A 20,673-nucleotide genomic window follows, 5' to 3' on the forward strand; every position below is an offset into this window, starting at 1 on the left:
TGCCTCGTGACACCTTGGCCAGGAGCCAAACGATCTGAAGAGAAAACCTACCCTGATGTACTGGAATTCTTCAACAGGTGACTCGGACAGGGGAGATAACAGTGACATGCCAGTCACCCCGCTTGGCTTGCTATGTTTCCTCGTGACCAGAAGCAGTTTATTCCGAATGGCAACCACAATCCTCAGCTCTCTGCTATGGTGAGTGTTAATGGCATACAGGTGGCAGCCTGGGAAGAGAAATCAATTATGCTGAACGATTTATGCTGAAATCAATTATGCTGACGAGAGGTGGGAAGCCCCCAAGCTTTGACAATTTGGTGATACCTAAGAACCCCGGAAATTAAGCATAACCCAGTGAAATGACTAAGAAACATTCCCTCCACCAGGCAAAGTGGGGACTTGAAATAAAAATTAGGTTGAATTACAGGACAATTAAGGAAGTCATATTCCCTCTCTACTAGAGTTTGTGGACTTAGCTTCACACCCATTACATGATATGAACTAAAGTGAAGGGTGATCAGAGTTCCAGGAACCAAAGTCTAAAAGTCTCTTTTCACAGGTTTGCTCACAGAGCTTAACTCATTCCCAAACTTGTCAAACAAGACCTAGAATTTCCTGGAGTCCTCAACCTGCTTTTCTATCACTCAAGCTCTCTTAGGGAAGCAGTGATGCTACCTTTGTGATGTTTCCAAGTGAAAACAAATAAAATCAAATTCCCACTCATTTTTCTTTTCAGTAAAATCTGGGCAGTCTGAGAAAAAGATTAATTGGACAGAATCCAAAATATGAAGAATCGAGTCACCTTTGGTTTTCTCCAGCTTGTTTTCTCTGCAGTCATATTTGCCCTTCACGGCCTGCTTGCCCTCCATGCCCCTCTGCACAGCGCTGAGCCTGAAGACAAAGAGGCGGGCGTCTTTCCCTGGTGGGATAAAGCAGACGGAGGAGATGGATGGAAAAGTAAGACGACCTGGAAGAACTGAAAGGGTGGATTGTATAGGAAAACCACTGCTCGAGGAATCAGAATTTGAGGTGTTCCAGAATCCAGGAGAAACCCCGCATCGCCTTTATGTAATGATGCAATCAAGGATGCCCCCCCGCCCTTCTCTCCCTCACCATCCCCTCCTCAGAGGACATATGGGCCACCAAGGCCCCTGAGCCCTGGGCACCAGGAGAAGAAACAGCTGGCACCACTGATGCAGCCAGAGCCCCCCGACCCTTGTGTCGGCCGCAGGCTACACTCTTCCCTTCCTCCCAGAAAACGTCACCTGGAGAGGAGTACCACCTTTGTCTGCTCTGAAAATCAGAAGGTCCAGCGCCTCCAGCACATGCATCTGCTTCACGGGCAGAGTTTTGTCAAACACTGGCACTGATGGAAGGTCATCTGGAAGAGGAAACCTGGTTACCTGATGCTGCAACCCAGACCACACTTTCTAGAACCTACAAAACGTGCCTGTGGGTAGTTTTGGACCCCGGTTCTCCCTAGGCGAGGAAGGAGGACAGCTTCTAGAGCTTTCATAAGGGCTACACAGAAAGTTCAAGCACTAGTCTCCTCTTAGCTCAGGGAGAAGGACTGGCATTTCTTTCCCAAAGGCATTCACAACTCCATACAGGGAGCGTAACGGCAGGGCCCCTAAGCTGTATTCTTCTCCTCAATGTTCATCAAAGAAAAAGCAGCATCTTCCAATTCCAATTTTTGCTGGGATTATTCCAAAGAACTGAATACCAAGTTTTAAAAAATGCTAATAAGCTTAGCCATTTCTCTTGAGCATTTTGATTTTTTTGTCATGTTTGAAATCACATCACATCTTAGGTTATTTTGCATATTTCTCAAGAAAGCAAAATTAGAATTTCCTTTTGTATATAAAATAAAAACAAACTTCCTATTGCAACATGTCCTATGTCCGCGTCAATAGTAATTTACCTATAAATTTTCAGTATTTCTCCATATAGGAATATGAAATCTCCTTTTTAGACAAAAGTAAAAGAAGAGAGAAATATCAATTACGTTTCCCAAATAACAGGAAAAAACTAATTTTAGTGGAAACATTTGGGAAGACATCAGGTAAACAGATGATTAAAGACACTGCAATTATACATAGGATTTGTTTTTAAGCTTACTTACTGGGATCTTAAATTGCCAGCAATTACTTTGCTCCTGGGGGTCCCTTGGACAAAGAGGGCTAAAAGAATTAAGGCTGTTCCATAAGCAAAGGGTCTGTACTGAGCTTGACATAGACTCAGGGCAAGGCAAAGATGTCCCAGGATGGTGTAGGCATTTTAGGCAGAAGTGTCTAGCTTATTCTTTACTTGCACTTCGAAGACATTTACGTCTTCAAGTGTTCGGCTGTGGGTGTGGGTGTTTCCTTAATTGTAATTTAGGTGTGAGAGGCCCTGAGGATCTTGGCTCTTCCAGAAACCTGTCTGGGAGTTCATCCCTCCCTGGATGGTGCCCAGGAGGGAGTAGAGCTTTTGTCATCCCGCTCCTGCAGGCCTGTGAGAGCGCTGTATTTGTCAGAGCACAGAGCCTGCTAGGCTCTTATTAGACAGAGGGCTTGGCTCTAGTTGCCCTTCATGATCGGGGCTAATGTAAATTCTATGACAGCCCATCAAACACTTTCCTGCTCCTCTAGCCCAGGCCTTCCCAAGAGGATTGATTCTCAGGCTCTTTGTGCTTCTGCGGGGGCACACTCAATTTTTCAAACCATGAGATGATCACTCCAGTACCCGTCTCTATGTTTGACTAAGTGACTATGCTTGTTTCATTTTGTGAATGACAGTTCACATACACTGAGGGCTTCCTACATGCCAGGCCTTAATGCTAAGTGTTTTATGTGTCATTTAATGTAGATTTCCCAATGACCCTACTAGGTAGGAACTTCTAATACTCCCATTTAACAAATGAGGAACCTGAGGCTCAGAGGTGATAGAAAATTGTCTAAGCTCACGTCTTGAGCTTGCGGAACCCAAGTCCGTGCAAGGACAGAGTCTGGGCTCTTAGCCAGTGTTGTAGCCTAAAAACAGCACTGCATCCCTGTGGATTGATGGGGTGAGCACGGGAAAACTGTGCTGTAAGGAATTAATGTGACAGAAGCACTTCATTTTACAGTTAAAACAGAGGGATACCGTGTGGCTGCCTGACTATGTACAGAGTAAATTAGCATTTATTCTCCATCTAGTCTTCTCAGGTAGCTAAACAGGTTTATATACAGCACAGGAAGGAAGGGAAGGAAAGGATATGAGAAAGTGAGGTGGATTCAATGACTATTTCATAACATGGTTTCCTTCTTGTAATCTCTTTACGAAGAAACAATCTTTTAGAGCTGGCTTTTCTATTACTGCAAAACCAAAACAAATGGTGATAGCATATTTAATCAGTATTTAGTCTCCCTTCAGAGTAGGTTTTGCTACACTTAGAATGCAAAGAATCTTGATGTTTAATAGTGACCTTGAAAGGAGCAGACTCTCAAGGGGGTAAGTCTAATGAAATTAAGCAGAGGCTAATGGGATAGAGTGGAACTTGGCGTGAAACGAAATGGAGAGATTCACTCACAGAGATAATTCGTAATACAATTAAGTGTAGACAAGAAAAAGGTAAACAAAGAAATAACATGAGAATTATGGCTTAAAAGCACAAGGAATACAAAGAAAGCCTTAAGGGTTATTCTCTTTTTAGCAAAGGCAAACAGGGATGCATTACTGCATAACTAGGACATGAAAGTAATAATCTGAGTAATACATCTAAGCTGGTGGTGGGTGTATATGGCTACCACCTGTGTAAGACAACGTCCCTCAAGTTTGAAAGAAAAGAATTTCCTGGCAGTCACAATAATCCTTATATCTGACACTTCCGTTACATTTTGGATACGTAAAGATGAAAATTTCAGAAAGGGACTTGGTAATCTTGGTTTGGATTTTACATTTACATAGAAGCAACTCAAATAGAAAAATTTTTTCTGTTTTTAGGCAAGCCTTACAAATAGTCACTATGAAACATACTTTCTCTTTCCTAAAAAGGCAAACAGGTAGAATTTGACATTCTTTTCATCACAAAAATTTTCATAATTATTTGCCCAGGAGTATAGTCTTGGAAATCTGCATCAAGGTAAAGACAGTAACATTGGTAGAGTTTAATTTAATTTTAATAAAATGTAGTTGGTTTAGTGGAGAGAGCACTGGACAAGGAATCACCTCTGGGTTCTGGTTCCAGATGTGCCACTAACCAGCTGTATGGTCTTGGGCAAGTCACATCATTTCTTTAGGGCTCCGTTTCTTCATCTGTAAAACTAAGAGACTAGACTAAACCCCTAAGGTTTGGTTTTTGTTTTTGGTTTTTTTTAAACTTTGGGTTTATTTATTTATTTATTTATTTATTTATGGCTGTGTTGGGTCTTCGTTTCTGTGCGAGGGCTTTCTCTAGTTGTGGCAAGTGGGGGCCACTCTTCATCGCGGTGCGCGGGCCTCTCATTATCGCGGCCTCTCTTGTTGCGGAGCACAGGCTCCAGACGCGCAGGCTCAGTAATTGTGGCTCACGGGCCCAGTTGCTCCGCGGCATGTGGGATCTTCCCAGACCAAGGCTCGAACCCGTGTCCCCTGCATTGGCAGGCAGATTCTCAACCACTGCGCCACCAGGGAAGCCCCTAAGGTTTGTTTTTTTTAAATAAATTCTTTTATTTGGTTGCACTTTGAGCAAAATCTATAGATTTTGTTACCTTCTGGCAAGTTCATAGGGATAGAGTAATGATGATAGCGACTGTTTGGTAAGGTACTGCTGTGTGCCAGACGCTGCTTTAAGCACTTACAGGTAAGTAAGTAACTTCGTGTAATCTCCGCATCTCCTCCCTTGCGGTTAGGATCATCATCTTTATTTTGTTTAGTTCATCATTTCTCATTATTATAAACTATTTTTTACCTACTTAAAAAATTACCCCCACTTTAGAGAAACCTGAAGCTCAGAGAGGTTTTCTTCAAGATCACAAAGATTTTCTAATTGTTTTATAAAAGTTTCTAAAATTAAATATTTAATTTAAATTCTGAATTTATGAATTTTAAGTTATCTGGCTTTTAGTAAATTAGTTATATACACAATTATATATGTGTATCTATGTGAATTTAAAAATTGTTATGGATACAACATTTAAAGATATAACAAAAATAACAGATAAGGTCAGAAATAAGTCCATTATAAAGTCTTGTCCACCTCTCATCGTCCTACAGGAGGCACCTAGCACGGGGCCCGGAACACAGCATGTACTTATAAATGTGCTGAGTCAGGGACTGAGGAGGGAGTAAAGGTCGAGGCCAAGGATGGGAAGATGCTGCAGTTTTAGGCCATTACGTTACTCTCACAGGAGGTGGCCTTCAGGATGCTCATAAAGCATCACTATGGTAACCAGAGACCGGGCAGCCTGCTCCTGTGCACGGAGGATGTGCCCTTGGAAGATGCTGTCTCTACACCTATGGCTCCCTCTGAAGCCCCAGGACATGACTTGCTACTAGTGTTTAGCTCCTTTAATCATTCATTAGGAGTCTGGAAGAATCCAAGGGGCCTCCTGCTGGAAAGGACCACACAGTCCTTGAGGCTAAATTAAATCCCCACTCGAAGTTGAATACCCTCTATGGCATCTTTGCCAAGGTCATGTCTGATTGGTGACTGATCTGTGGTGACAGGGAGCTGACCGCCTCCCTGGGGACAGGCTGACCCACCCGGCTGTGAAAAGTTTGGTTTTATATTGAGATGAGATCTGTCTTCCTGTCAAAATCTTTGTTTCTCTATCCATCAAATATAGGTTATCTAAGATTCTTATTTGTTTTGGATACTGAGTACTTTTCGAATTAGAAATCTTAAAAGAAAAAAAAAAGCGGTTCAAGAGAGAGCATATCCCTGAGACAGCGGCTCTAAATAACAACCTGCCCTTGTCAATTTAAAGTAAAATTTTGGAATCATGATAAGTATTGGCCGTAAAGGAGATTTTCCTTGCAGGTTATTTGATATCCACAGACTAATCAGAAGGGATGAAACTGTCATGCATGCCCGTGCCCACCCGCCGCCCCCCACGGCCCCGGCTTGCCTGTTGAGAACAAGGGAGTAATTTTTAAGGAAATAAAGCTCTGCTAAGGACACTGCTGAGGACCCATTTATCTAAAGGGAGCTGACCGGTGGTCACCCATCTTAGAAGTACTACAAGTTATACAAAGAGAGACATTTGAAGGAGCAGCTACTCACTAACCATCCACTAGCAAGACTCCAGCATCAGTGGAAACCAGCAAGGCCTGGCCCCAGGGATCTGCACACACGGCTTCGTGAGGGAAATTACTGCAGAAACACTGGGGCTCCCAAGGCTGCGAGGCAACCAAGCATCAGAAGGTAAGTGCACCAGAAAGAACACACCGGCCCATCAGGTGGAAACGCACAGCACACCACCGCCCAAAACAGCAACACAGATGCCCTCAAACCCTGGGAGCTAGAAGGGCTCTGACTCAGTTACCTTTCTTAAGAAGAAAAGTCTCCTTCCAGAAACGCACGCAATAGGAAAAGGCTGGAGTCACATGTTTCTGGCACCGTGACCAGAGTCTATATCGTAATGACGCCCCACAGGGGCAATCGAAGCATTGGTAACGTTTTCTAAGCAAACGTTTCTCTTTATTATAAAAGGAAGTCCCACCCAACTCTCTAAACAAAGTCAGATTCCTGTGTTGCTGATTCGGCAAAATTATTAAACCGTACACAATGCAAGAAGTTGATATCGTCTTAACATGAAAATGCTTACTGACCCATTTAAGGCTACAAATCTTCAAGAAAAAAATAACACCTGTTTGTAGGAATATGGCGAGGGCTGCTGATGAAACCCACTCGTGTTCCCCCACGTGACACATTCACGTCATGGAACTCGCATCCTTAGTTTCATTCTGTGTCGGGCAGGAAGAGTCAGCCCCACCTCACTGCTGCCTCGGAGCTGCGGCCGATGCCTGGAGTCTGCAGGCGTTGTTCGTGGCTTCTGAGCCACACCAGAATCAGGGACATTCTCACCCGAACCATTAATTTCCCTCCAAAGCATGTGGCTTGCCCTCAAGGGACAAGGAAGTCTGTGGAGATTCTCAGGGACGAGTTGAAGTCCAATGTCTTCACTTTCACCTGGGGCTGTACAAGAGCCCGTGTGCATGCGTAGGTGTGTTCGCATGGGCTGGGTGAGCACACGCTCGCACACTCAAAGTAGAAGCGATGGCTCTGAGGTCACCTGCAAGGGTGTCATTTGGGATGAGGGTAAACACTGTGTGCATTATTGCTGTCTTAGAAAAGTATGCTTTCCCTTTATAAAACCCAACAGCCTCAAAATGAATATTCTAATTGCTAAGATGAGGCTCAGGCTGTTGTGAAAAGATCACACAAAGAATGTGAAGATATTTTATAAACTGAAAGAGGGCTGCACAAGTGCAGGTCATTACTTAGAATGGCAGTTCCCTAAGATTTCTGGAAATTCTGAGTTTGTGACTTAGAGCAGGAGGATATGGGAAAGCAAAGCCAATGTAAATGCCAACTGGGCGACAGACACAGACGCTAGAGCATTAGACACCAAGGTGGAAAGCCAACTCCGAATAACAGAATGTTCTCTGAGTGCAGGACACAAGATCAGAACGCTTATGCAGAACTGGGGTTTTTAACCCAGAAGATCGAGGGGCCCTGAAGGATCCAGGGGGGCTTAGGGAGGTCCGTGAAGCCCTGAAACTGTATTCAATGTGCTGTATAGGTGCCATTTGTAATTTTAATGGGCTGGAGTGTGTGTGTTGGGGGCATGGGGGTCCACTGGCTTCACGGGCCCTCAAAGTGGCTGGGGACTGCAAGAGTCTGAGGCCATCACGTAGGAGGTGTCAGCGATGAGAACTCAGCCCCAGACCCACAGACGCTCTGGTCTGAGGCCTGATGGCATTTATCATTGCACTGGACTCCCCACTGCCACATGACGGGCTTCGTGCAGATTCTGAGGGCAACGATGTGGTCTTCGGGCCTTCCTGCCCAAGCCCAGAACTCTTTACTGGCTCCCCGCTAAGGACATTAACACAGCTCATGGAATGATGGATGCCTAGGAGACTGACAGTGCCCATGCTCTGGAAGTAGAGCACCCTCGGGAGCAGCATGTGGGACTCTGGCCTCTGCGGAGCCAACTTCACAACAGTCCATGAGGGCCTGTAGAGTAGTGTTTCTTCAAGGATGGCCCGTGGCCCACTGGTAGGTCATGCACTGATCCAAAAAATGGAAGCTCTTTCTTTGTCGTTTACCGGTGAACAAGTTACTTTCATTTCTATGTACACCTAAGAACTTCTTACTAAGAAGGTTACTAAATCTTACTGGAATTTGTTATCTATAAAGGGCTTGACAACATTGCAAATTCTACTATTCATAGGAACAAGCAGATAGTGGGAATTTTTGCAACCTTTGGAACCTTTGGAAAAGATGCTTTGCCATCGGTCTTGTCTGAAATTGGCTGTGGTTTTTCCGCATTAGTTGTATTTTGAGCTCATCATTTTCTTGAAACCAGACTTTAAAGTTTGTAGGTTCTGCAATTCAGATACAGATCATCCATACCTTTATTGCGATAGTAGATGTATTCGTAATTCTTTTGCTTTTACGATGGCCATTTCTCCAGTGATGCACTGTCTGTGGATTTGTTCCATTTAACTACCTTTTACATATTCTGAACATAGACATAATTCAGTATGTAGGGTATGTGCTTTACAATACGAAATCATGCAAACAGTAAGTTTGTACTGTGACTTGTTTTCATTGTTTTCTCTTCTATGCTTGATGACCACCTAGTTCTTTTTCCACAGGAAGTGGAAATGAGAAGTAGATACTCAGGCCACAGAATTATTGGTTTGGCTTAATGAACTGTAGATGAAGCAGTGGTTGCTCAGCTGTGGTGCTCTGACCAACACCATCAGCATCAACTTGTTAGAAATGCAAATTTTCAGGGCCCACTCAGACCTACGGAGTCAGAAACTCTGGGGGTGATTCTAACACACACTAAAGCTTGAGAAATACTGCCCTAGAGCCTTGCCATTTAGTGTGTCCATGGTCAGCAGCACAGGCACCACTTGAGATCCTGTAAGAAATGTAGCATCTTGGCCCTGCCACGCAGAGCTGTTGATGAGAACGTGCACTTGGTCAGGATGTCCAGGTGGTCTGTAGGCACACAAGGCTTGAGGAGCACTGCTGAGCCCAGTCTGCTTGTCCAGGCCCAGTCTAGCAGCACTGCTCCTTTAAGCAAAGGCACAGGCACACTATGGAAACAGGGGGGCTCTCACTAGATGCCACCCAACTTTATCCGGGGCTTCCCCTGCGGACTCTGCTGTAGACAAGCTGTTCCTCCTCCTGCTCCACAAAACTCTTTCTAAGAATCTCAAGAACTTCCTTGAGGACAAAGGACATTCACAGTTGAACTTGAAAGCATCATCGACTCACCTCTTTTTTACAGATCCCCGCTGCCACCAGGCTTGATGGAGCATCCCCTCTCACGATGGATTTCAGTTTTAGCGCCTGACAGAACAGAGATCTGTTTTAGTTTATCAGGCAGTAAAAGAACAGCAGGATCAACAAGTATGATTTGAAAAAAAATTTTTTAATGAAACAGGAGTAATTTCAGGCTAAAGTTTCAGGTTCCCATGCTGCCCTATCATTGAAGATAAGGAATGGAGTCAGCTGGACCTGGTGAAGCCCTCATGACTCCAAATGCTTTCTGTCATTTCAACTAATCAGTATATCAGTACAGTGATTTCCAAACCATCAGTATTGGAAAAAATCCCCAGGTCCCTCCTCAAACTTGATGAATCAGAATCTCTGAAAGTAGAGTCAGGGTATCTTTTTTTTTGTTTTTTTAATATTTATTTATTTGGCTGCGCCGGGTCTTAGTTGCGGCATGTGGGATCTAGTTCCCTGACCAGGGATCAAACCCGAGCCCGCTGCCTCGGGAGTGTGGAGTCTTAACCACTGGACCACCAGGGAAGTCCCTAGTTGGGGTATCTTTAAACATGGACCAAAGTTGGAGGGCCCCAGTAACAGTGCACCTGCTTTGGGAAAAGGTTATCTTTGCCGTTAAGCTTTCCTGATCGCCTTGCTATTGGCTTTGACTTTCGGGTCAGAACCTTGTCTGCAGCTGGCAGCTCTCCTCCTCCCTCTTGTGACATGGGACCAAGGCAGAAAGCTGTATCACCTCCAGAACCGAGAAATACTAATGTCACGTAGGAGCAAGGCAAAGGGGGAATGGTTTCCTCCAAAATCTGGAATAAGGTGATGCCTGGGAGCCGCCTCACTGTGACGACTACTTCCAAGCGGTAGGGGGAATCCAGGTCTCCTGCGAGGACACCCCCTATGTGCTGACTCCTGCCAGGGAGGAGTTCAAAGTGCTTTCCCTAAATTGGCTCCCCACACTTCAGAAAATTCCCGGGAGGCAGGCAAATGATACATGCTCCTTTATCAAGAGGGAGCCCAGCCTGGGCCCTGTGGCCTCTTGCTCCCAGCCAGTGTCACCCCCGCTTCAGCAGAGGGCTTTCCTCTCACTCACGCCTGCAGAGAGCTACGCCTACATGGCTATCAAAAATCTCCTTCGTCTAGGGACTTCCCTGGTGGTTAAGAATCCGCCTGCCAATGCAGGGGACACAGGTTCGAGCCCTGGTCCGGGAAGATCCCACATGCCGCGGAGCAGCTAAGCCTGTGCACCACAACTACTGAGCCTGTGTGCCACAACTACTGAGCCTGTGCGCCTAGAGCCCATGCTCCGCAACAAAGAGTAGCCCCCGCTCGCCACAACTAGAGAAAGCCTGTGCGCAGCAATGAACACCCAACACAGCCAAAAAAAAAAAAAAAAAATCTTCGTATAAACAACAAGGTCCTACTGTATAGCACAGGGAACTACATTCAATATCCTGTGATAAACCATAATGAAAAAGAATATGAAAAAGAATATATATGTATAACTGAATCACGTTGCTGTACAGCAGAAATGAACACATTGTAAATCAGTTATACTTCAATAAAATTTTTAAAAATCTCACTCGTGGTTCCACAATAATCCTAAGAGAAGTGACAGAGCTCTTCCAGGAGTATGCAAACATAACATTCTTTGCAGGTGGGCCATCTGGTTTGGATGTCAGAATAAAACAGGTGTCAGAATAAAACCCACCTGCCCTATTCTAACGAACTCTGCCTGGCGGGCCTCCTCTTTCTTCCGTGCTGACTTGGGCGACTCTGGTAAGACATCACTGAAAGATCGTCTATTAAGCATGTTCTGAAAAAGAAAGACAAGTTATGAATTCCAAAGATGGTTGTCAAATCTCATCCTTTGGCTTCTCTTAGTGCACAAACCTATTTGTCCAAATGGTCCTACTTCTGCCTTCTCTATTCATTCTCTCAATAAGCATCTATGAGGCACCACTTAAGTGCCCGCCAGGTCTGTGCTAGACGTGAGGGATTAAGGAGCCAACAGGGGGAGAGCCCGCCCCGTGGAGGCTGAGAGCACGGGCTCTGAAATCAAGCAAACCAGCATCCCCCCTCTTACTAACTGCCTAACAGCGTGGTCGGCCACCACGCTGCACAGCTCCGAGGATGCCATTCTCAGAGAGGGGCACCCCTGGAACACGACATACAAAATTCTATGTGAATGGTACTCCCTGGAGTTGTGCAGCTCTGTGGCCTTCTGGGTAACTTCGGGCAAGGGAGTTAATTTCTGAGTCTCAGTGTCTTTGTGTGGCTAATACCTGTCTCTGAGGTGTGTTATGAGGACTAAGTGAGGAAATGCATGGAAGGTGCTTGGGCACATACTCAGTAAATGTTAGTTTTCTTCCAAGCTGCAGAGAACTGGGTGCATGCATGCAATTAGCATGTATTGGCTGAGCATCTACTGCTCTGCTGGATTTGGGGGATGTGATGCACATGGTCTGTGTCCTGGTGGAGCAGAGTCTACGGGGGAGACAGATTAAGTAACTGATTACATGACTGGCACATGGGATAATTTCTATGAAGGGGAGGTCCGTAAAGCATGTGGAGGCATTTAACAGGGGCACGTGGCTGCAGCTGGGCGCTGGGGAAGGCTGCTAAGGCAGTGATGTTTCAGCTGAGACCTGAAGGACATCACATATTCCTCTTGGTACCCTCTCTTCACCGTTTCCTGACTTTAAGGAAGAAAGGGAATGGACAGATTGCCAATTATGGCTGGCTCTTTAAGGCCCTGGGGTTGGTCTGGACCAATCCCTGTGAGTAGTTAGGGTGTATTGACCAGCCAGAAGTCAAGGGCACCTATAAGATGGTGGTGGTCACTGTGTTGAAGGGAAAGGACTGCATGAGCACCAGCTCGTTTTGATGTTCTTCATCTCTCCGGGCGGCCACCTGAGACCGGACACTGCATTTATGTTCACACGTCAGTAGCAACTCCTTTTGCTGGAGTTTGTGGCTGTACCGATTCTAGGGAAGTCTCCCGCCTTGTTCTGCGCTTCCTTGTTAAATTTGGGAAATGCTTCTAAACAGCGATGATTTCATTTTGCATTAACACTCATTAGCCACCCTGACATGTGGCGATCTCGCACTGAGTCTAGAGGCCTCCAAAAAGCATGGGTGCCCCTCGAGGCGCTGGGTTCCTCAGGGAGGTACTGGGTCCCATCAGTGTGGATACACCTTCAGCCTAGGAAGTATCTGGCACAAAGTGGATTTTCAGTAAATGTACATGCTTATTTCAGTGCCTGAATATGGGGCTCGCCAGTAAATCTCCAGAAAACCTTATAGAGCCCCCAGTCTCTCCCCCAAATCCCCACTTTGCCTGTCTATCAGCTCCATGGCACGAGTAATGCTGAGCAGTACCCCCAAAGACAGACACCCCAAAAGTACTCTCAAATGCTCCAGGGATTGCTGACTGACATTCATGCCCTCAGCCTGCATCTCGACTTCCACAGGCCTTGGCTTTATGAAAATCATGCTCCTGTATATGGACATTCAACATCCCTTCTTCCCATGACAACCATGAGAGAACATGAGCCCCTGGAGGCCACAGTCCAGTGTTGACAGCAGGATCAGGCGACTCTATGCTTTTCTAACCAGGACTCATCGCTAGGACTTGTGTTCTCAACTCAGACCCCGTGAGAAGGAAAGAAGACCACGGACCCAGGGTTACCTTATGCAAATCTGGCATCAAATCCTGGTATAAAGATCGAATCAACATATCCAGAGTTCGTCGACGTTTCTGGGCGAATGTTGGGGTTTCCAGAGTGGCTTTTTCACCATTAATTACTAAAATAAATCAAGTTATAAAGGGAGTTACAAATATTAACAGGCTATTGAAGAATGCCCTTCTCAAGGAAACTCCTCACAGTAAATGCCACCCACTTTCCTAATACTGGTAAAACTCTTCTTTCATGGAAGAATGCTTAAAAACTCTCTAAATTTCTCTGTACAAACTCATAGTCCATAGGTATGTCTATCTTACCCTTATTGTTGGATTACAAGCTTCCTGAGCAGAGGGTATATCTAATTACTTGAAGACCTAGCACACACCCAACGTGCCCTCATCCACAATTCCACCCACCCACCCAACCATCCATCCATCCATCCGTCTATCCCACCCACCCATCCATCCAACCATCCCACTCATCCATCCATCCACCTACCCACCCATCCACCCACTCATCCAACACATGAGCCAAACCACCAGGATGCCATTCAATGGGATTAAATATATATTTGCTGCATTTTGTTATTTGCTGCAATTGCCTAAGCAGAGTACTGGGATTCTTAGCTCAATGAAAGTTTCTTCTGGAAGAAAAAGCCGGTGGTTTAGTGGACAACAGACACTGAGAGTCAATAAAGTGGAATGTCCAGTTACACATTAGAGCACAGAATAGAAAGTGTGCAGTACAGTTAGGAGCTTGAGGTCAAGATAGTTATGGGTTTGAATCCCAGCTGTGCTGTTATCTGTGCATTTTTAAGCAAATTATTTAGATTCTTGGGGCCTCAATTTTCTAGCTTATAAAATGGATATAACCATATTTCCTTATAGGGTTATTGTAAGAATGTAAGTCATATAATGCGTATAAAAGAGCACAGAGCTAGGCATATCAAACTGAATAAATATTAGATATTTGGTGGGTAGGATGGTAGGTATAGATGAGAACCCAGAAGAGACCTTCACAACACTGTCAGAAAACTAAATACGCTTCTCGTGAAGAATTAACACAACATGGAATGCAATCAATGCTTAAACAATGATGTCTTCTTCACAGCATCCTGGGCGAATTGGAAGAAATGTATTCTGCTGTAGAACAAGTTGCAAAAACATTTCAAAATAGAAACTTACATTTCACTAGCAAAAAGTCCCTGAATTCCTGGTGGTCTGTAAACACCGGTGGGGAGGGCAAGGGTGGGCCAAAGAGTGGTACGCTTTCCTCTGAAAATATTTTCAGCCTGTGTAGAGAACATTGCAGAATTACTTGGTTTTTCTTCAAAGATCACTGATATTTGGATCTTAAATTTGTTCAGTTGCCTATGTGATATGTTAGGAATACTCCTTCCACAGGAGGAGGGCCTTCTCTGGGCTGCCAGAGCCTTGGCCACCATGCAGCAATCCTGTGTGCTTTAGGGCAAAGACCAAGTCTTACTGGATCCTTCGTGGTCCAACCCACCAAGCCGCAGGCAAGGTCAGGCACCCCAGGAACAATAGCAAAGACCACCACTGAGCACCCACTGCACACCAGGCAGCATACTTGGTATTTTAAGACACAGCATCAGCTGATTCTCACCAACCTGTCCAGGTAGAATCATTACCTTCACTCCACAGACGAGGCCTGAGGCTCCAAGAAGATAAACACTTATTTTTTCAAAGCCTCAAAGTTAATAAGTGATAGAGTTGGGATTCTAACCCAGATCTATTTGGCTCAAATTTCATGCTCTTTTCACAACATCATGATACCTTTTAACAGATTAATTTTTGAGAACGGGATTAATTTTTGAGAAGGATAAATGGGCAAGAATGTAGCCTAGGAAGGAGGGTACTCTGGTCAAGATCAAACATATCACACTTGTGCCCTCTGTGGAGCACAGTAACATTCCTGACCCTGACCCTTGGGTCTACTGCATGGAGCAACACTATATGAAACAAGCTTTTCCTGAAGACACGGTGGCTTTCAAATCAATCAAAAAATATGTATATCAAGAGTCTCGGGACTTCCCTCGTGGCGCAGTGGTTAAGACTCCGAGCTCCCAGTGCAGGGGGCCCGGGTTCGATCCCTGATCAGGGAAGTAGATCCCACATGCATGCTGCAACTGAGAGTTCACATGCCACGACTAAGGAGCCGGCGAGCCACAACTAAGGAGCCCGCTTGCTGCAACTAAGACCCGGCATGACCAAAAAAAAAAAAAAGTCTCATAAAATGAATGCCAAATTAACGTGTAAACATGAGAATTAGAACAAGCAATCGAGGTAAAGTTGTTACCAACCTGTAATTGTCCTTTTGCTGATCATACCTCACTAAGGCAAAAATATCTGTGGTGATGGTTAAGGAAATTGATCAACGACCCCCAACTCACACAGTCAACGGCTTGTGCTTTGCAAACCCTGTGTGCAGAATCATCCTGGACCTGCACTCCTGGGGTCAGGGCACCTGTCACCCATAGGCTGAGATGGAACCTTGACTTCTGTTAAAGAGACAGCCCGGGAAGACACAGGTTCAACCTCTGCATGTTCATCCTTGTGGGAAAGGGCTACTTCTCCAAATCCGTCAGAAAAGCAATATAAATAACGCTATTAAGCAACTACAACAAAGCAAAAAGATCAGTTCCCTTGCCTGAAAGTATACACAAGATCCCAAAATGAAATTAGTCATATATTTCATCTCACACATTTTGAAAAGAAAAGAAATTTAAATGTTTCCACTGTACACCTTCCCTCTCTCTCCTTCTGGCTTTGGTAGACAAAACAAACCAAAACAAAACAAACCAGTGTAGCTGGCGGCAGCCTCTCAGTAGAATCCACTTTGCTTGTGTTGGGCGAGTTGAGTCTGAAATAGTACCACCTCCACCAGCTCTTCTTTCCTTCTCCCATTCCTCCTCCTCCCCCACCATCTCCCAGCCCCAGCTTTCCTTAGCTAGGGCTTAAAAACCATCCTCAGTCCCTCAAAGCGTTTCTACTCCTAGACTTAGTGGAAGGAATTTGCATTAATTATCGGCTTGTCCCTTTCCAGAAACAAATATGCCAAGCCTCAAATCTAAAACTCATAACAAAAGGAAATTCTAAAAATAATGATGATCTCTTCGTCACTCTGATCACTTCCCTCCCCCTCCTGGAGAAGTATTCTTTCTGTTCTACAAGAAGAACCGCTGCAGGAAGAAGGAAATATGAGTCCTACATCAGTGAACAGAGCAAGATATCACTTGTTATTAATGTGTACGTGCATATCTGTTTTCTTCCCTGCCCTCATGGCAATTTTGTGAGGCTACAGTGAACAAGCCAAAGGATGCAGAGCAATCTACTTGCAGATGCAATGAGTCACCACGGTTCTATCTCCCAACATTTTCACTGGAATTTCCAAGGAACATGAACAACTAGACCAGAATTTATTCTGAAAAACGCCTATTAGTTGCCTTTTACTTATTATGTACAACCTGTAGGCACTACCGCTGGGTCTCACTGTCACGGCCAGCGGCCCAGGACAACGGAGCCAAGGCTGGGGGTGTGTTGGGCTGACCATGCTCATGTGCCAGGCCTGTGTGACTGAGCTGAGATTGGACATTATCGAGAACTTCAGCAGGGCTTTGGCAGCAATATGAGCTAAAGAGGGATGAGAGGAAGCAGAGGGAAAGCAAATAAAAATAGGATTAATTCTATCATATCTCAAATGTCAAGAGATGGTAATGTAGCAGCCATTCCTAGGGCTTAGAATCAACAAAGACACATTATTTTGGCTTTTTATCTTAACTTGCAAGTTTTTATACCTAAAGCAAATTTCTCAGAGGATTCACTAACTATAATTCTTCTAATTCCTTTATTATCAATGGGTGGTAGGAAGTTTCCCTCATTTCATAGACTACCTGAGGAAAGGGAAGATAGTTCCAAAGTCAAGAATTCTCTGAGAATGCGTCCATCCATTACTGCAATGGATGGAGAGAGAAAGGGAAAAACACAACACAGTGGGTCTAAGAATCTAGCAACGCAAAACAACCACAACATGCCAGTCAACCGTAACATTTGGTTTGAGTGTCATTTTAAGGCCAGTGAGGCTGACCAACAGCTTGCTAATGGGAGGGTTCACACAGGCTCAGGATACGTGTAAAGTGGGAGCGGATCATGGAAGGCTTGAAGGCAGGAGAAGGTTCCTCCCCTTCCTGGAACACGATGGTGACGATGTCATTTCCAATGTGGCGCTTCCTTTCTACCTGGATGCAAACATACAACACACCCCTTGAGAAGTTTGCTCACACACGGTACATTCACAGAGTTAAAGCACTAACTCGGCACGACAAACCCCAACGCTCACAGAGCCTGGAGCTTCAGTATCTTTGACTCCTTGCCTCCCAAATTTCACCAGCCCATCTCCCTGCTTCCCTAGCCATCTCCTCCCCTCCTCTCCCAATTCAGGCCTGCATTTCCTCTTGACTACCCTCCCTCAGGAGCCTCCTTAACAGCCTCTTTGCCTCCGTTCTCTCCCACTTTACTGCTCTGATTGGGTTCACCTTCACTCCTGCTTCATCTCCTTAGTCTGGCATTCAAGGCCCCCAGACCAGAGGCATTGCATCAGAATTCCCTGGGGATGGGGCTCAAACATGTATATTTAAAAACATAAATAAATGCCTTTGCTAGTTCTGAAGCATATACTTGGCGAGAACAATGGCCTTACTTAATCTGACCCCAGCTGACCTTTCCAAAATGATCTCCTAGACCTGTGGTGAGTGAATCTTTTCTGTACAGGCCCAGACAGTAAATATTTTTGGGTTTGCAGATCATACTGTCTCTTTACAACCATGTAGCTCTGCTGTCGTGACACAAAAGCAGCTATAGACAATACATAAATCAGTGGGCATGGCTGTGTTCCAGTAACACTTTATTTAACAAAACAAGCAGTACGCTGGATCTGGCCCAAGGGCCATAGTTTGCCAACCCCTGTCCAAGACCTTTGCCTAATTGGCCAAACAGAATGATTCACTGTACTCTATGGATCCCTTGTGTGTCCCCTATTCTATACAGTAAGCTCCCGAGAACAGGATCCCTATCTGATTCATATTAGATATTATTCTCATTTTGCAAATAAGGAAACTAAGGTTTAGAGATGTTCTAATAATTTCAATTCAGTTCAAAAAGATTTTTGGCAATTGTTTCTTGGATATGACACAAAAAGCACAGCCAATGAAAGAAAAAAATACACAAATTCGACTACATCAAAATTTAAAACTTTTGTACATTAAAGGATGCTATCAACAAAGTGAAAAGGCAGCCCAAAGAATGGGAGAAATATTTGCAAATCATATATCCAATAACATATATAAAGAGCTCCTACAACTCAACAACAAAAAAACAAATAATGTGATTAAAAAATAGGCACAGTACTTGAATACACAATTCTTTAAAGAAGATATACAGATGGATAATAAACATACAAAAAGATGCTCAATATACTAATTATTAGGGAAGTGCAAATCAAAAGCACAATTAGATACCACTTCACACCCATTAGGATAGCTATTTAAAAAAAAAGAAAATAATCCAAATAACAAGTGTTGTTACAAATGTGGAAAAATTGGAACTTATGCATTGCTGGTGGGAAAGTAAAATATAGCCACTGCTGTGGAAAATGTTATGGTGGTTCCTCAAAAAATTAAACATGGAATTACCATATGATCCAGCAATTCCACTTTTGGGTATATACCCCAAAAATTGAAAGCAGGGACTCAAACAAATATTTGTACACCAATGTTCTTAGTGGCAGTATTCACAATAGCCAAAAGGTGGAAATAACCCAAACATCCACCAGTGGATGAATGGATAAAGAAAATGTGGTATAAACATACAATGGAATATTATTCAACCTTAAAAAGGAAGGAAATTCTGACACATGGTACAACATGGATGAACCTTGAGGACACTGTGCTCAGTGAAATAAGCCAGACACAAAGGGAAATGTTGTTTGATTCCACTTATTCCACTAGAATGGTCAAATTCATAAAGACAGAGAGGAGAATGGTGGTTGCCAGGGGCTGGGGGAGGGAAAAATGCAGATTTATTGATTAATGGGTACAGAGTTTCAGTTTGGGAAGGTGATGAAGTTCTGGAGATGGACGGTGGTGATGACTGCACAACACTGTACTTAATGTAATTAATGCCACTAAACTGTACACTTAAAAGCGGTTAAAATTGTAAATTTTATGTTAAAATAAAAATAAGTAATTTTTGATGTATCAACTGATGAGTGGATAAACAAAATGTGGTAGGTATCTAAAAAATGGGAAATTATTCAGCAATAAAAAGAGATGAGATACAGATACAGGCTACAGCATGGACGAAACTTGAAAACATGCTAATTGCAAGAAGCTAGTTACAAAAGACCACGTATTATGTGATTTCATTTATATGAAGTGTCCAGAATAAGCAAATCAAGAGAGAAAGCAGATTGGTAGTTACCAGAGACTGGGCAGTGGTGGAGTGGGGAGTAATGGCTAAGAGGAGAGGGGCTTCTCTTTGGGGTAATAAAATATTCTAGAATTGATCTTGGTGATAGTTGAATAACCTTGTGAACATAGTGAAGTGGGCAAATTGTATGGTATATGAATAATATCTCAATAAAGCTTTTATATATATTTTTTGCTTATTATTATTATCTTTAGATTAATTAATTTATTTTTATACAGCAGGTTCTCATTAGTTATCTATTTTATACATATTAGTGTATATATGTCAATCCCAATCTCGCAATTCATCCCACCACCGCCCCCCCTTCCCTGCTTTCTCCCCTTGGTGTCCGTACGTTTGTTTTCTACATCTGTGTCTCTATTTCTGCCTTGCAAACCGGTTCATCTGTACCATTTTTCTAGATTCCACATATATGCATTAATATACAATATTTGTTTTTCTCTTTCTGACTTACTTCACTCTGTATGACAGTCTCTAGGTCCATCCACCTCTCTACAAATGATCCAATTTCATTCCTTTTTATGGCTGAGTAATATTCCATTGAATATACCACATCTTCTTTATCCATTAGTCTGTCGATGGGCATTTAGGTTGCTTCCATGGCTTCTATATATTTTTTAAAAGTAATTATTGAGCTCCTATTATATGCCAGGAACAAAGCAGACAAATCTCCCTGCCCTCATGGGGCGTACACTCTAGCAGGGGGCACAGAAATTACATAGTAAATATAACAAACAAGTGTACTAAATAATACACATAACGTTAGGCGGTAATACGTGCAGTGGAGGAAAGAGAGCCGCGCAGGGGCCTGGGGGCGCTGGGGGAGGGTGGGTTGCAGCTTTAAATTCAGCCAGGGGTTCAGTTTAACAGCTGACATTTGGGTAGATCTGAGGGCAGTGAGTGAGTCAGCCAGAGGATACCTGGTAGGAGAGAGTTCTAGGAGAGTTCTAGGCAGAAAGAAGGGCAACGCAAAGACCATGACATGGGACAGTATCTGGTGACTCTGGGGAACAGGAAA

At 44.0% G+C, this 20,673-nt stretch overlaps 1 protein-coding gene across 1 annotated transcript in view; it reads right to left on the reverse strand.

Annotated features, from left to right (window-relative positions):
• GARNL3 (GTPase activating Rap/RanGAP domain like 3) overlaps nt 1-20,673 on the reverse strand; it is a 159,920-nt gene that overhangs the window by 21,843 nt on the left and 117,404 nt on the right. Inside the window, exons 13-22 of the mRNA XM_061200963.1 lie at nt 17,299-17,407; nt 15,473-15,518; nt 14,334-14,440; nt 13,155-13,270; nt 11,175-11,279; nt 9,458-9,532; nt 6,228-6,339; nt 1,283-1,381; nt 803-919; nt 52-227 (exon numbers count right to left, since the gene is read on the reverse strand). Coding sequence (XP_061056946.1) covers nt 52-227; nt 803-919; nt 1,283-1,381; nt 6,228-6,339; nt 9,458-9,532; nt 11,175-11,279; nt 13,155-13,270; nt 14,334-14,440; nt 15,473-15,518; nt 17,299-17,407 — 1,062 coding nt within the window. The remainder of the gene's footprint in view (nt 1-51; nt 228-802; nt 920-1,282; nt 1,382-6,227; nt 6,340-9,457; nt 9,533-11,174; nt 11,280-13,154; nt 13,271-14,333; nt 14,441-15,472; nt 15,519-17,298; nt 17,408-20,673) is intronic.

This window comes from Eubalaena glacialis, chromosome 9 (assembly GCF_028564815.1).
Source record: "Eubalaena glacialis isolate mEubGla1 chromosome 9, mEubGla1.1.hap2.+ XY, whole genome shotgun sequence".
In the NCBI taxonomy this organism is placed as follows: Eukaryota; Metazoa; Chordata; class Mammalia; order Artiodactyla; family Balaenidae; genus Eubalaena; species Eubalaena glacialis.